The sequence below is a fragment of the Nymphaea colorata genome, chromosome 2 (assembly GCF_008831285.2).
Source record: "Nymphaea colorata isolate Beijing-Zhang1983 chromosome 2, ASM883128v2, whole genome shotgun sequence".
Lineage (NCBI taxonomy): Eukaryota > Viridiplantae > Streptophyta > Magnoliopsida > Nymphaeales > Nymphaeaceae > Nymphaea > Nymphaea colorata.
This window is the reverse complement of record NC_045139.1, coordinates 11,219,787-11,236,540: the sequence shown is the minus strand read 5'-3', so window position 1 is coordinate 11,236,540 and position 16,754 is coordinate 11,219,787. Positions and strand designations below refer to the sequence as shown.

Below are 16,754 nucleotides of genomic sequence, written 5' to 3'. Positions count from 1 at the left end.
TTTTGTACCAAACCATTTTATTAGATTGGATAAGCCCACGAACTTCGATCATGAGATGGTGCCTATCGATGAATTCATAGGTGTAAAAAGTTCGCTGCTCAAGAAAGTTGCTTGGTGCAAAGCATAGAGAAAAACTAGCTAACCTCTCTCTGTCTCTCTCTCTCTCTCTCTCTCTCTCTGTCTCTCCACTGCGAGTCAGAGATTATCCGAACTCAGCTGCTCTTTAAGGATTTGTTCAATGGCCTCCACAAAATTGAGAAGATTGTAACGCCTCTCTGAATCCAATGAATTCGCTAACTCCTGACAAGGCATAGATGTTCATCAGTTGGCCGTTCATGCACAAGATATTCAAATTTGAGCAATAGGTAGCATAAGGAAATTGTACAGCTAACTGGAAAGCAATTGGACAATTGTGCATCAGACAGAAACTATGAACGTTATTCGCCGACTTTTTCCAGATAAACCAGCAGAGCTCACGCCTAACCCTGTTCCTTGAAAAGCTCGATAAGATGCTCAGCATTTTTTTTGCAAATTGTGGATGTGTGTGCATATACAATTACAAAGGATATAGGTAGACACGCTGGTCCAGGATCACTAGGAACTCCAGTTCATATATATTTTAAAAGTTTGGCATTTGCAAAGGAGAAATTTGAAGTACACGAAAAATAGATCCGTCATAGTACTTTCTTTCCTCTTCTGTAAATCATTTCAATACAATCCGTATGCAGCTTCCATAGGAAAAAAACAGTAAAGAAGCAAAGTGCGGCTCCCTTTTTGTTCAAACAGATGAACACGCTTCTTCCTCTATCGCAGTGCAACACATCAAGGTTTCTCCACGATTTCCTTTGCATTGTTCTAAATTATTTTGTCGAGAGCAAGTCTATTAGTTGATGCTTTTGCCAAAATCTTCTGCTTCTGTAAATGTACATTACTTGAAATATTCTTACACAAGTGACCAACGGTTTTTCTAATAAGCAAATTTTTTCCCTGATTTTAATCTTTCACTCATTAATTTTTTCTTCCTACCTCCATTCTTTTGTCAATGTTTCATATATCAGTTCCAAAAATGGGTTTTCCATATGCTCATCAGTCAGACCCATAAGGGAAGTTGGCTATAAATGAAAAATAAGGCAGACAGAGGACTCATTCGGACCCAAGTGAACGCAATGCAAACAAAGCTGCATCACTGCATGAAAAGGAGACTTTTGGCCCGTACACATTATTGCTATGAATCTTGTTTTGAAATGTAACAACTGCACATGCCAGAGCAACAAGAAGCACGATTTACCAGCAAACAAAATTGACCGCTAGGTAGACAATCAGTTACATGCGATACAATATAACAAGCAGTTGAAGGACCTAAAAGAATCCTCTGAACAAGCAAAATCCAATAATGAAACACAAAAGAAAGCTTTAGCAGGAACCTCATTATTTGAAAAAAGCTAGTTTGTGAACTAACTTCGCACAGAAAATTACAGGAAAAATGTGTACGGCAGAAACAATGATATTAACCACCAATGAGAGGTCAGGAAGGTAATAGCCCATCCTAGCCTACAAACCAAAAATGGACCTCCCATGGTGGATTATTGACAGGAATGTCAGGTTATAACATGCATTGCATATAAAATTTGTGAACATCTAACATACCTCTAACTTGTGAAGAGAACCAACTGAAACATCCTTTGAATGGAAATTTAAATTCTTTAATGACAGCAATCTCAAAGCAGAGTCAGACATGGGCCAGCTTTCAGGAACCATGATAGATGCTTGAATACCACCAGCTAGATAAGCCGTTATTACCCCATCAACAGAGTACTCAAACTTGTGCCTACAGAAGGAAACACAATTTTATATGTGAGCCAATAAGTAGAGCATAGTTCTTCCAAATTATGAATAGTACTCAAATCCTCTGCTTTCAATTATCTAATAAATCACTGTTCATCATGTGCACTCATGGGAGTACATTTTAGAAGTTGTTCTTAGTCTCTTAATGGCATTGATATGGGCCTACCCCCACCCGGCCATGATGGCCGAGGGCAGCCGTATCCACGCCGATGGAGGCTAAGTTGTTGGCACATGCTCGTCGTCCACCAGGGCCTTCCACGCATTAGGGGGGTTAATACACCGCATGCTCACTCTCAAGGTCCTCTCTGCATGCAAGGGAGGCTATCGACGCAGGGCTTATGCACAGACCACCGCAGCAGCAATCGAGTGAGGCTAGAAGCCTATGCGAGAGATCGAAGCAGAAATCTAGTAAGGCTATCCGTATGGGCGATCATCAAGGGTGGCAGCCAAGAGAAGTTAGCACCTTCGACCCTTCGTAGTGGTGCAGCAGTGTCGGGCCAACCCAGGCAAGAGTCACCCGCTACAGAGGCCTTCCTGTGATCAAGGGTTATTCGAGAGACATTGAGGCGTCGTAGGGTCAAGCCGTGTCGAGAGGGCAGCGTTTTGCGAAGGGAGGTTAATCCCAGTCCCTCAGCCAAATGGGCCGAATTCTCCAGCACAGATGGTTGGGCGTGGTTGAGGCCAATCAGCCCTCGAGCGCAGCAAGTTCATCCTCGGACTAGAAGGGACTCGACCCAAGGTAGAACTCGGTCAGATCTGACCAGGTGCAGCTGGGTTCAGCCTGAAACGTGTGAGACAAGCGGTCGGGACAGGGAAAACAGCCAGGGACAAACAAGAAGAGCGAGTCTAGGACGCGTCCAAGGCATTCTAGGGCGGGACATGGAAATAGGTGATGCGGGACATGCCAGGAAACAAAGGACACTCGAGTAGGACACAATCAGGACACGAATGGTGAGTTATGAGGTGGAACACGCGAGGATGTATGGCGGGACATGTTAAAAAACGATTAGGAAGGGACACGCCTCGATAAGGCGGGATACGTCGAGCGACCAACAACACTCCAACGGGACACGGCGGGTGTTGAATGTTGCATACGGGTGCGGAATGTACCAGCAGGTTGGACCCGTGAGTCTGTATCCCCAATCTGAGCGGTAAAAGAAGTCAGATTGGGATTGCGGATTGTTTTGGTGGATCTAGGACGGGACCCGGATCCACTTTTGTTGAGTCTACCGCTCAACCGAGTTTATTCAAGGACTAGGGCGGGTTTTTGGGCGTCGACCCGGTTCGACAAGCGTATCGAACCGAGTCACTTTCTTCTCCTTCCCTACGCGTTAAAGGGAAGGGCAGCGACTTCATTTGTGTTTTTTGATCTATATTGTAAATCCATTCTCTGAAATGAAGTTCCGACGAGCACACCTATGGACGGTTTTCATCAAAACAGCCATCCATGGTTGATTCTCTTCTTCTCTAGAAAACTCTGCAAATCCGACGATTAGAACAACTGCGTGGGTGCAATGACTGTTTTCTTCACCGGCAGGTGGGGCCCCGTTTCTGATGACGTGGCGCGTTTCCGGCGACCTCAGTCCTCCGAACACTTCACACGACACTTTGGGTAAACTCTTACTGCAGACCGGGGAGTTTGCTAGTGGAGATACCCCCGCCTCGACCTGACTTCATTGCTTGTTCCTGTTCTTCCGAAGAACGCAGGCCAGCCTCCATCCCATCACTGTTCCATTATCTTTCGCCTTCATCTCCAACGTATTCCAGCGACGATTCATTCCACTACGGTCGCCATCATCCCCCAACGTTCTATCCTCATTCCCATCCATTTTGCCCCTTGGTTCATCGATCGCAGATCCTCTGCAATAGGGGACTGCACTCTCTATCACCACCGGACAGATCTCTGCTCTCAGAGCCATAGCTCCCTATCCCAGTGTCGAATCGCTGCATGGATTGGTCTGTCGTCTTCCTTACTCCTCTACGGTTCCAATGAACCCTAGCGCGAGGCGAACCGAGCAGCAACGCAAAATCTGTAGATGATCCACTTTGCCTTTGTTTCTGCGACGCTACCTTCGCTACCGTAGAGGACATCTCCTTGTTCAACAGAGCATAACTTCAGCCTCCAGTGTTGGATGGACAAAAGAACGGGCTCATTGGATTCCTGACTTCCACGCGGTTCCGACGAGCTATAGAACACACGAAACGGGGTTGCGAGCATGATTCTGGAGATCTGCGAAGTTGCCCTTCGTTCTGTGAAGAAATGTGAGAAGCCTGCGAATCCCCTTCTTCGATGAGCCTTTCGGCATATCCAGCTCCCTTCAATCCATAACGCCCCAATGCTGAGCGTGATCTTGGATGAGCGACAACGCTAGGGCCGCCTCTCGGCAGCGTGGTCGTATCAAGCATCAATATAGTATTACATAAACATAAGAAGGAACAACTTCATAAATAATGAGAGAGAGGCATTCTCAGGCTACACAGAGGAAATTATGCCAAGAGATATGCACCAGCTATCAAAATCCTGACGACCAATTTGGAAAGTCATAGGTCCTTACCCGGTACCCAAGCAGGTGAAATCAGAATGTCGGTCGTCTATGGCTGCATGTTTATACATGTGTTGTCCTACCAGCCAAAAAGGAGAAGAAAAATTGTATATACCTTGACCTGTTGGCATCTTTCAGAATTAGTCGCCTAAGATTGCAAATGAGAATTCTTTGCTGCACCTTTCTTACCATCCACTCCAATGGAGACCGTATTTTCAGAAATGATAACGGACAAGAGACGTCAGTCCTGTTGCAATAAACAGCGTTAATATGTGAGATACACGTCTACAAGATATTACAGGAAATGATAACTTACATGAACAAAAAATGCCACACTAAACCTGGATAAATTCAGTTCACAAATTGAATACTTGACTGCAATAAGGGGTACAAGGATCATCGTACTAGTTCTAACATGATCCTCTTTAAATAGAAAAAAAGAGTACAGAAATCATGTTAGATTTCTTGATAAGGGAACCCGATAAGACTTACTAAGATGTTCAACAACTCAAAAAGATGGGCCAGAAAACTAAAAAGGCATTACAGTGTCACCCACACAAGGAAGTTGTGTAATCAAACATAGGTCTAGAGACCTGCTCGGGCAGTCAACAAACAAAAAATGCATTTTTGTACTTTCTAGCCTTAAGACTGTTTTTCTATCTTTTAGTATATTGGTGACAGGCAGGCAACTGAGCCTGTATGTGCACGTGTGTGTGAGCTTTGTTGGCTAAGGATTACAGAAACCACCTAGACCAGAACCAGACACATTTTAGATATCTCCTGTTTTAGGCAGTGCCTGCACTTTTGACTACATGGCGAACTGATTTTTTTTCCAAAGGTATACTCATATGGAATGCAATATTATTCAAACAAACAGGCCCTTGGCATCCATATTTTTGCAAAGGACAATTGTTCCCATTTCCAAGTACTATCCAAATTGTTGCTAACCTTAAGCACTACCAAGAAAAGGCTTGACCTTATTTTCTAAATCGAATGAATATTCCCATCGGAATTTCAAAGTTTTTAGAGCCATTCATTTTTCTCGGAGCCAGACCTAATAAGGCCACATCCCTATATTGCAGAGACAAGCCCTTGTGAGGCCTGAGTTCTCTTCTGGCGTCGGCAGCATGACCTGAATTCCGACCAGAACAAATTAAACTCAAAGGATAGACTTATGGATCCAAGACTATTAACATAACAGATATGTTTCACACCCTGACCCTTATACCTCTTCTTTTTATGAAGGCATTTAAAACATTAACCACATCCAAGGAACCAAACTGGCACTGTTAACACGAATTTTTAGTCCTTTGCTCTACTAGAGTCTAGAGGTATCCAAGCCCTCCACTACACTTAATCTAATGGAGGATGTGGATCCATGCAATTAAAATAGAGGTACTAAAGAAGCAATACAAGCATGTCATGGCGCTTCTTTTCTGGTAGGTTTTTTTAAAAAATATATATATATATATATGAACTATGAAGATAGTCCAAATCTAAGCAAGACCCACTCAACATTAGCCTGTAAATTTACATTCAGATGGGCCTCATAGAAGCAACCCAAGGTGGATTGCATAATACTAGAAAATCATATCATTCAATTTTGAAGAAACGAATCCAGGAAAAAGGAAAGAGAAAGAAAATGAACTACTCATTAGCTTCAAGAGAAGGCACTATATCCACCCACTGAGAAAGTAATGAAAAGGCTGCAACAAACATCTATATATAAAAGTTGCAATACAAACAACTGAACTTTTGCACAAAACAAGAAATGAAGGAAAGAAGAAATAAGCAACAATATACCTTGCAGACTTGACATCATTGGCAATATCATCAATTAGCACATCATTTGGAAAAATCTGTTCACATAATACTCCAATGAGCATATTCAGAAAAACATCCAATCTGGTCATTGAATTAGGAAACATAAGAGAAGAGTTCATGTACGAAAAGGAGAGACATTTCAACAGGTAACCATGAAAATAATCCAAATAAAAAATTAAAACTGAGAAGTTGGAGAAGTTAAGTTACCAATATGAGGAATAAATCACCAGGACACCAAGCAGAAATATGAGGCCCTTTATTGGGATAAAGGCAAAAAAATGAATTCCTTGTGGAGTTTATCATATTTCAAACGGAAACCAATAAAATCTTGAGTTCATAACAAAGATGTCATGTTTCCACATAGAAACAGAGCAAATGCAATTGAAACAAGCTAATAGCCTAAAAGCAATTTAACAGTCACACAATTATCTGAAAATATCTAGCTTTTCATGATAGAAATAAAAATGGCACCTTATTCAGCTACAATACCTCCACATCAACTAACTCCCTTGTCCCAGGAATAACTTTTATCAGCATTTCATGATGAACTGCAGATGGTCCAATCATTTTCTCTAAAGAAAGTTGGTATTTCAGGGACCCTGCCATTGGAAGAAATGTCTTCAGGGACAGCCGAATGCAATTATCTTTGAACTCAATGACCTTTGCATGACATAGCACTTCTTCAACTTGACAAATTGCTTCAACCCTAAATCCAAAAAAGAGCACATTAACTTTCCAAACACAGGCAATGGCCTAAAAGGCTAAAACAGGTATGACAGTCCCACAGATGAACAACCTCAGAATGATAAAACAAATAAGAAAAAAGAGACCGAAAAATGCACACCTTATTAGTTTAGTCGAGGATAAACGCAAAACAAATACAAGCTACAGCATTTGCATGAAGATGGAGAAACAAAAAATTGCAACTAGAAATAATGAAACAGTAAATTTTGAATCCTTCCTTTTTTTCAGGCACATTAAGTTTCCAACAACCTAAATTACCAAAAAATTACATTGCCACTTGCCAGAAGATTCTGTGGTTCTTTAGACAAAGTGAGATGTCACTTCTAACCAATTGAAGCTAGTTCACCCATGCAATCATAACATATATCTATATCATGAATGCTTCTCTAAGTGGAGTTCTATAGCAGTAACAAATAAATTTTGTCACACCCAAAAGAATATGGGCATGGCACCACAGACCTTCCAACACCAAACTATCATGAAGCCTTCAATGACATAGACATCACAAAAGTTTCAGGTCTTCCATAAATGATGCGATTTATGTTGGCATGAGCGACATGAATTTGATTTGCAGAAGTCAGTGTGGCTAGACTGATATCTACGAGCTATTATATTTGACCCTGCCAAAAGATCACAAAACACAGGAAGTTTATAACTTTATAAGGACCAGACTGTCCACAATAATCAGGTTCAACTGCTTTTAGATACCAGACCATATCTTTCACAAGCTTATTACCAAATTTAAGGTTCATCTATAACACTTGGTGTTCTACTATCGCCATCAGCTAGCACAATAAGCTATTTTCCTTCTTTAAGCAGGTTAAAGCGGTAGACCTCGACATCCCCACACACATTTTCGATAAATTTGGGGCTTTTGATATACATGTGAATCCTGTACTCTCCAGATCAGCAAGAAGCAGTGTTGTACGATACGTACGATACGGGGCCGTATCGTACAATAGGTATCGTCTCTTTTACAAAATACGATACGATACACCCCTATTTACGATACAGGGGGTGTATCGTGCTTGTATCTTACGATACGTACGATACAGGCCCCCGTATCGTACGATACAGACCCCCGTATCGTACGATACGCCTCATATCATACGATACGAGCTGATTTCAAAAAAGGGGGGCTGGAACCTCCCTTTCTCGAGTTTTTTTTTTTATAAAAACCCGACCCTTCTTCATTTTTAACCTAGAGATTGTGCTGTCGTGGAGGGAAATCATCGATTTTCAAAATAAAATCATCGATTAAACCATGGATTTGTGCATGGGTGGCTGATTCCCGTTGGAAGGAAAGAGGGCTTTTTAAATCGTGAAGATGAAAATGAAGAAGAAGATGGAGATGATGATGAAAATGAATATGATGAAGATTATGAATGAGAGTCGAGGGTGCTTTCATTTTATATGTATTGAGACTTATGAACCTTTTGACTTATGAATCTATGTGTTTTTTATGAACATATTATTCTTGATTTTCACTATTTTTTATGAATTTTTCGATTTTTTTTCTGATTTATTAGAAAAAACCATACAATTACGATACGTTACGATATTTTACGATACGGCATATCTTAAAGTCAGACCGATACGGCTTACGATACGCTTTTTACAACATTGGCAAGAAGTACTGATTTCAAGAAGTTGAAGGATTAATGAAAATTTTGGCTGCAATGTGTCGCAAGTTTTGAGCAAAATACATGTGAAAAGTTGGTTAAAATTTCCAAAAAAAATTGCTAGCATTATAACCAAATAATATAGCTCATTGCCATTCCCTTCTCTATTGTGTTGCTAGTTTCTGATGAATTTCTTTTTCATTTGTCTACATTATAAATAGGATAGTGAAATGGTGAATGGTCACTCTATGCTCAGGCTCATAGAGACTGTACAATATGTTTAGATAAACTTTCAAATGGACCAGGGAAAGGGTGGAAAAACAACAAAACATGTTGTTTCATAGGCCTAGGCATCGGGCTGGGCCGGGCCATAGCTCATAACTGCAGCCCAAGCCCGGCCCGACACTCGATACCCGAGCCTGGGCCCCGCCCGGTGAAAATAAAAACTATATTTTTAAATATAAAATAATACATAAATATAATTGTTACGTGATGAAGAAGGGAAGAACGAGAGTGGGAGAGAGAGAGAGGCGAGAAAACTCTTTATTAATCTCGTGCTCTAATCTCAACTTGAAGGGAGATTAGGGCACGGCTGAGACAGTTACAAGAGAAGGACAAATGAAATATTAAAAGGACAAAAAGGAACCCTAACTCTTAAATAATCAAATAACTCCCACATTTAAAAATAAACTTTCTAATTTCAACAATAATTAATTGTAATAAAATATACATCATAATATTATTATAAAAATAACAATATTAAAAAGACAAATTGGGCCAAATTAGGCCCCATCAGACCAAACCGGGCCAGTTTGATAAGTTATCAGGTCAGCCCGCTAACTTTTTTTAGGCCCAAAGCCGGGCCCGATCGGGCCAGGTACCAGGTACCTGTCGGGTACCGGGCTCGTTGCCCAGCCTTACTATTTCATGACGTACAACAACAGATTTGATCATATACTTCAAAAAAAGGACAAAAGAAACTATAAATCTATGTCACACGGGTAGTGCACAAATGCCACAATACCCATGTCAAATGGGTACAATGCCGGCATGGTTACAGCCCCCAACATGGGTAAGGTGTACTGGGTACGGTCAATGTACACATGGTCGTATCTGACCATTTTTGGACTCAGTCAAACTTGACTGACTCCTTTTTTGTCCAGAAACTAGGGGCTTTTTTTTTGTTCCTGTATATATACATGGTAAAATGACAATGCTCCATGAAGATGTGAGGGCTCTTGTCCAAGGAAACACCTGCAGTGGTTTCTTCTTTCCTGTCTGCATTTTCCAAGACTTTTTTTCCCGCGACTGGTGCAAACTTCAACAAAATATTAGGAAGGCTTTCTTTTGCAAGAACTTGAAGTGTTTGTCTATCTATGGGCATCGTCTTCCTCCAACAACCCTATTTTATTTGTCCAGCAAGCCATTGAATCTCTAGCGCTTTCTTCATGACCTCCGGCGAGAAGTATTGAGCCATCTTTCCTCCTTTTGTGCCCTGCTTCAATGTATTTCTTTACTGTTATTGTTATTGAATCGTTGACACATACTCTTTATTTTCGTTTGAAAGTACCTGCTGAATTGTTAATGCTGCACTTTTTTCCAGTCTGAAATCTGGATTTTTTTCCAGTTATGTAAAGCAGTTTGTTCACTTCTCATCGACTTTGTTCATTTTCTGTGTCTTTCCCTCTTATTTTCTTTAATCAATTTATTTTTCATTTTTCTTAAAATGCTAAATGCCTAAAAAGTTAAAGTAGATGGCGTATGCCTACTGCAGCACTGCCTAGATTTGTATGAATAAATGATGCTGAATATTTGCTAAATAATTACTATTATTGTCTGTGTAGGGCAGTTCTAAGCATGACTCTGCTGTTGCAGACTTGCAGTCTACAGTAGACTTTGTGTTGTTAATTTGTTGTAGAAATATATCATAAAGACTAAAAGGAGTTTTCTTTTTGTAAGTCTTATATTCAGAATAAGTTTGTCTAAGCCTTTTGTACAACAGCACATCCTTCTTACAGTCTTACCTTGGTTTTGATTCTTTTGAAATTGAAGGTTGAGAAACTTTAGTAGACATTTAAGTTCTTTGAATCTTTGATCTAGTGTACTTTCATGAATCATGAATGTGTTGTTTTGTTTTCATTTTCTATGGCAGTCTACCCATACCCAAGTTTTTTGAAAATGCTCTGCACCCGTATGGTGGCACCTGCATCCGTACCCATGTAACATAGCTAAAATTAGGAGCAAAGACCATATAATATTTTTTAAGAATACTTAAAAAAAACACACACACACTCCATAACAAGTTCAACAATGCTTAAAGGCCAAGAAACAAGTGAAACTAACAAAAAAACTGCTCACATAATAATACTAAATCGAAAAGCACCTCTTAAGCATGGATTTGAGATCTTCAATACAGTCTAACTCAACTTTCCGCTTTTCAACGAGACCTTCAAGTGCTAAAACCTGAAACAGGTACGTGGAACATGAAGACAGCATGCCAGAACTCAAGAATCTCAGGTACAGTTATGTGACTATGCCAGAGAACATCATTTTTGCCTGCCCTAAATATTGTGATAAAGCTTATAGTTTCATGAATCTATATGTGCTGATTTTCTAGAGAATTTCAGGAGAGAAAAAAAACAAAAGTTACAATAACACAGCAACTCTCTTACAAAGTGTTTTCACAGAACAAGATTTAAGTCATTGATCAGTCACAAGGGAAGGTCAACAACAGAAAACCACAAGAAAAGCTGCACTTAGTTGCTCGGACAACAACTAAAGGGGAAATGAAAAAAAAATTATAACGTTGTTGCAAGAAAGTAACTAAAAAGATGAATAACGAATAAATGTAACATTTCCTTTGGCAAAAGATTATGCTACAAAAACGGTTCTAACACCCTATAAAGCACAAACATCAAACTGGATCATGCAAAACCTATAGGTTTCATTTTTCCACACAGCGAACTACGGAAATAAAAAATATAAAACACATCCACACAAATCAGAAGAAATAAGAAAATGACTTCGGTTTTGCATTCATCAACTTAAATCCCAAAGATTAAACCATCTATCCTCAAAAAAGGTGTAAACAAGAAGAATCTTCAGATAAACTGAGGAAGCCTAAAAGACAAATCAAGCAAAATAGTTTATCACAGATTAGGGGCAAAAACATTAAAAAAGGACACTCCATGTGGCATGCCACATGCTACAATCTCGGTCACCAAACTCAACACCTTCCACTTGATAAACAGCATGATGCACAGGAAACTAGGTAAGATGGATAACATGTTACTCTATAGACAAAAATACTAAGAGCTTCTACAAGAAAATGCTCTTACTTGGTGCACCCTTTTTACAAGGGAAGAAAACACACTCCCACCTATATCACATACGTACGAGTCCGGGTGTTGGTATGGGTTTGGGTTCGGACTATTTTCTAAAAAACTTGGGTACGGTTGTGTGGGTGTGTGTGTGTGTGTGTATATATATATATATACAACATGAATAAGAATTCAAACAAATAAAATAACACATTCCTGGCATGATTCAAAATTTATAGATTCCGAAAGAGATACTTGAACAAAATATGAAAATGCAGCTCTGTATGCATTTCTTGAGTGTAAATAGTGTAAAGAAACAAAATGGAAATCCTAAATTTTGGTTAGGCAAGAACTCGGTCAACTTTGACCAAGTCCTAAAACAAACGGATACGGTCCCGAGTACGTTGACCGTATCTAGTATTTTTTGACCAGTATCCAAGAGTACCTGGGAGTCTGGGATAGTACCAGTACCAGTACTGGTGTTGTACACGACCAGTATGGTTATGCTACCTGTACAGTAGTACCCATGTGAGAAAGACTCCCACCTAATTTGAGCAAGTTATTGATCGCAGTCCCAGCATTATGCTAATGTTCCCAGTCTATAAATCATGTTTTCCTCTTCTATTTCTAAGAAAGAGGAGAGATAGATCTAGAAGACTTATAAACGTAGGTTTTAGTTTTAGTCATCTCCACAGTAACAGAATAAAATGATGATGGATAAAAAGATAAAAGAGTATGCTGAACTTCCTACTCAACAGTGCCAGATCATCTTTTACTGGTATACGCAGAATCACATCTAAATTGGCCTGTCATCTATTCATGCATTAACAAGATTTAAATTCCTTCTTTTCCCTTGTGAGAGTTGGGAAGCCATGGATGGGACCTTGAACCTCCTTTGGTGGTGCAAAAGATGATCATGTGATGGTATGCAATAGGCTCCCCAGATGCAAAGTGCAAACCCAGTTTAAGGGCCAAGGCACCAAGCTTTTCCTTTTGGCTTGAAAACATTAGGATGTTCATTTTTTATATGAATTCTTTTTCCATTTTTGGGTTCTTAAACTTAACAGTATGATCTATCCATGTTTTCTTTTTTACCTTTTTGATGTCCCAGCCAGATTAGTTCCAGGCTTCCAGCCAAATTGACTAAAAACTTTCAGGTGAATAGTGCCTAAGTGCTGACTAGCAGTTTCCACCATTTAAATGTGAACCAAGCTAGAACTACATGTCACATCCTATAAGTGAAGTTAAAGCAAGCACGTTGATTAAACTGGAGGCAAGAGGCCTGAGTTAGTATCCTTCCTCATTGCATATTAATATTAGATTTTTGGAGGTTAAGCTGAACCATATTCGCTATTATTAACACAAGATCAGAACTGTAAGCATCAGATAATAATATAAGCATTCAATCACATGCATCATAACATCATATATTTTGAATCTTTAGATGATTATAAGACCGCAAGAAGGTAAGGTCAAGTGAAAAAAAAAAAAAAAAACTTTTCAGATTCTTCTTCTTCATAAACTAAGAGATGTGTAGCACCTCAAAGTGACACTTTTCTTGCATCGACAATGAGTCTTGCTTACTGAGTCTTTCACGTAAGTTGCTAGAGGACATCTCACTCGCTTCCTGTAAAACAAATATGGTGGAGTAAGAACAACATGATATCAGTAAATGACTGATTCTGAAGAACCATGTCAAATAACAGGATATTCAAGAACACAATTCTTGTTATCCATAAAGCATGCAAACTAAATATATAAGAATGTTAACAATGAAATATGTGGATATTAGTCAAGATAAAATTCAATTGATTTATCAAACAAGTTTGACAGTATCACAAACAAATACACATTTCATCTAAAACCATTAACTTTCACCAGGTCTTTTCTTACAACATGGAAACTAGTTTGAAATTTGCAATTCTGACCCATGTACTAAAATTTAGTGATTCTTTTCAACATGTGTGAAATAATTTTTACCAGTCCTCCATAGCACAAAAAACAATATACTGTATATATGGGCTCATCGTGACTCAATTACACACATGCGTTTCAATTACAACATAAATTTGAGAATATACCACAAAGTTGAATAGTAACTACTGTGCTCAAGAGAATGCTTGTTACTTTAGCACTGTCCTGCTCTCATTAGCTTGTGGCTATAACCATTTTATGTTATCAAGATGTGCATGTTTATTTTTTCACTTTTTCTTTTGTGCACTACAGTTGGTGTTCTTGTTTGCATATTGATGTAGCCCAACCATGGATCTGCCTGCCATAGCACCACACCAACTGAACTTGTTTCCGTTCCACACAGGTTCAAACTTAAACCTGTATGCCTTCTCCTTTAGTTGGCCCCATGAACAAATCTGGCCTACACAGGTTGCATTGACGCTCAGAAACTTAAAACAAGGTCCAACCAAGCTGACCTCGAGTTTCAGGAGACACAGTTTACTACCAATTCAATAGCTAGTAATACTAACCATACTGAGCTCCATTTATATTCTCATGATGCAATGTGCCATATATGGTACAATCTATGAAATGAAAAGCACCACCGGCATTAATTAAAATTGCACTCACACTTGAGTCTCTATCCTCCAATAGGCTACCAAAATGTGCAAGTTCATTCTGAAACTGAAGAAAGTCTGCAGTTCAAAATAGGTAGATCAAGGCTCTCCGGCAATCACAATAAATGATAAAAAGGGAAACATGCAACACCAACCTTCATCAAAATCTTTAGTAAGATGTCCAACTTCATCAGAAATGCTCAAATTTTCAATCCTTATCTTCTCTAGTTCCTCTCTTTTATTATCCAAATATGCCCCTACCAGGATTAAAAATGCAGCAAAAACAAATCCATAGCAAAATGACAAATTTAGGAAATGCAACAATCCAAAAATATCCATGAAATAAAATTACAATTAGTAACGCAGAGAATATCATGATATGGTGATAGTTGCAATGCTCTTGTCTAGATTAAATCATTCAAGACATGGATCCAACAACAAACTCCACAAAATTTTAATTTTTCCATTAAAAAAAGTGAAGCTTCATTTGTTCATACGGATTCTTCAAGGCGCAAGTATCCATATGTTGATACTTATCTATGGAATAGCTTGAATGGGTTGAAGAATCCTATATGGCCATATCAGGACAGTTGATTCTAGATATAGTGGAAAAGTAAATTGAGTGCATTTAAGCATGTAGTCTTTAGAATGCTTCTGCCTCGAGAATATCCTCTTCTGCAAGGGCAGAATCCTATGAGCAACAATATATACGTAGTTCACAAGCCATCACATCATGATAGCCTTTAAATATTAAGAATACCATGAAATCGACAAAGATCTGTTTACTCAAGCATGCATCCTCCTGATGGCTAATCATTGACAATTTATAGGTTGTTTTCCAAGTTCAGAGACAAATCATATTGATCCACCATCAGAGTTTAAGAATATAATTGGCATATATGGAGTCATGCAGCACCATGGAGCTATGAGATTAAAACCAAGAAATATATTGCTCTGCAGAATAATTATTAATTAATGCCAAAAATAACCTTTTCAAATACTACGTCCACAATGTCCCAAACTCCACTTCGCAGTTAGCACTTTTTTTCACTTCTCTTTATGTGCTCAACGTATTGCAGATTTTACATGTGCCATCGTTTTCCAGTGATTTTGCTGAATGGTCAGCACCTCCTATGACCATTAAAGGATTTTCCATTTAGAATGTTCAATAGAAATGAATTACACTCCGATTGTGATCGATAATTCACTTTAAATAACAAACAAGCAAAGCGTGCTGGATTTTTTATTGTCAATTGTGTTGAATAGACTGTCTAGAGCAAATCAACCAAATCTAGACAATAATATGCAGCGTCAGACTATAAAATAACATCCCCTGACGAAAAGCCCTAAAATAGTGACAACAGTCAAATGTCAAGCAAGTTGGTAAAATTACCATACCAATATCCTCGATGTCTGACAAGTACTGGACAAACGATTCGGACTCAATATCTTCATTTCTCCTCTGAAGAAGACAAAGGAAACCAGAAGCAGGAACCAGAGTCATGAAAATCCAAAACTAACGACAGAAATTACTCACAAACTATCGTTCCGTGAATAATAGCAAATAGATTAAGACCTAATTTTCAGTACTGAAACCACAACAACTCGAGAAAACGCAAACAAAATATTGCACCTTAAGTTCAGTAATGCATTCCTCCAAGCATTTCTTTGACTCCTCAGACGATTGACCAGAGAAATCCTGGAGGTTCGCGCATAGACCGAGGAGCGCTTCTACCCGGCTGCAGGAATAACGACATGTTTCGAAAATAAGATTCGGGAAAAGGCAAACTAATGCAAACAAGTTTAAGCGAAAGGAAAAGGTTCTGCTAGATTCGGACCACCGGAAGCCTTGAAAGTCGCTGGCCTCGTCAACGTCGCCGGGTTCCGGCGTAGCCTCCGCCACTGCTGCCATCTCTCTCTCTCTCTCTCTCTCTCCCCTCACTTTTTGAACAAATTATTCCGCCCGGGAAACCCAAAATAAACTAGAATCTAGCCTTTCTCAATGGTGGTCCTACTATTCTATAAAACATCGAAAAAGTGCCTGTCATTCTGATCATGTCCTAAATAAACCTTACCTTTCAACTCTGATAAACTTCTACCGTGGGAAAAAAAAATATGGAAGAAGACTGACATTATAAGGTGAGCGGAAGGACTACACCGAGCCACCACCTATGTTAAAGCAAAGTCAAGCCTCTCTTCTTCCTTTCCTTCTGTCCTATTGTCATTCGTACATAGGCTCTATCGATTTTAGGTGGCCCAACATTAGAAACCTGAGCTCGAGCCGAT

At 39.3% G+C, this 16,754-nt stretch overlaps 1 protein-coding gene across 1 annotated transcript; it reads right to left on the bottom strand.

The window, feature by feature from the left end:
- Window positions 1-16,444, bottom strand: LOC116249241 (uncharacterized). The gene is made up of 12 exons (XM_031622458.2): window positions 16,307-16,444; window positions 16,102-16,207; window positions 15,867-15,930; window positions 14,624-14,725; window positions 14,482-14,546; window positions 13,439-13,525; window positions 10,962-11,041; window positions 6,702-6,918; window positions 6,192-6,247; window positions 4,504-4,635; window positions 1,648-1,828; window positions 1-300 (listed from the first exon to the last, which is right to left on the bottom strand). Exons 1-12 carry the CDS (start codon window positions 16,378-16,380, stop codon window positions 196-198), a joined length of 1,269 nt encoding a protein of 422 aa, XP_031478318.1. The 5' UTR covers window positions 16,381-16,444; the 3' UTR covers window positions 1-195.
- Between the last annotated feature and the right edge of the window lie 310 nt (window positions 16,445-16,754).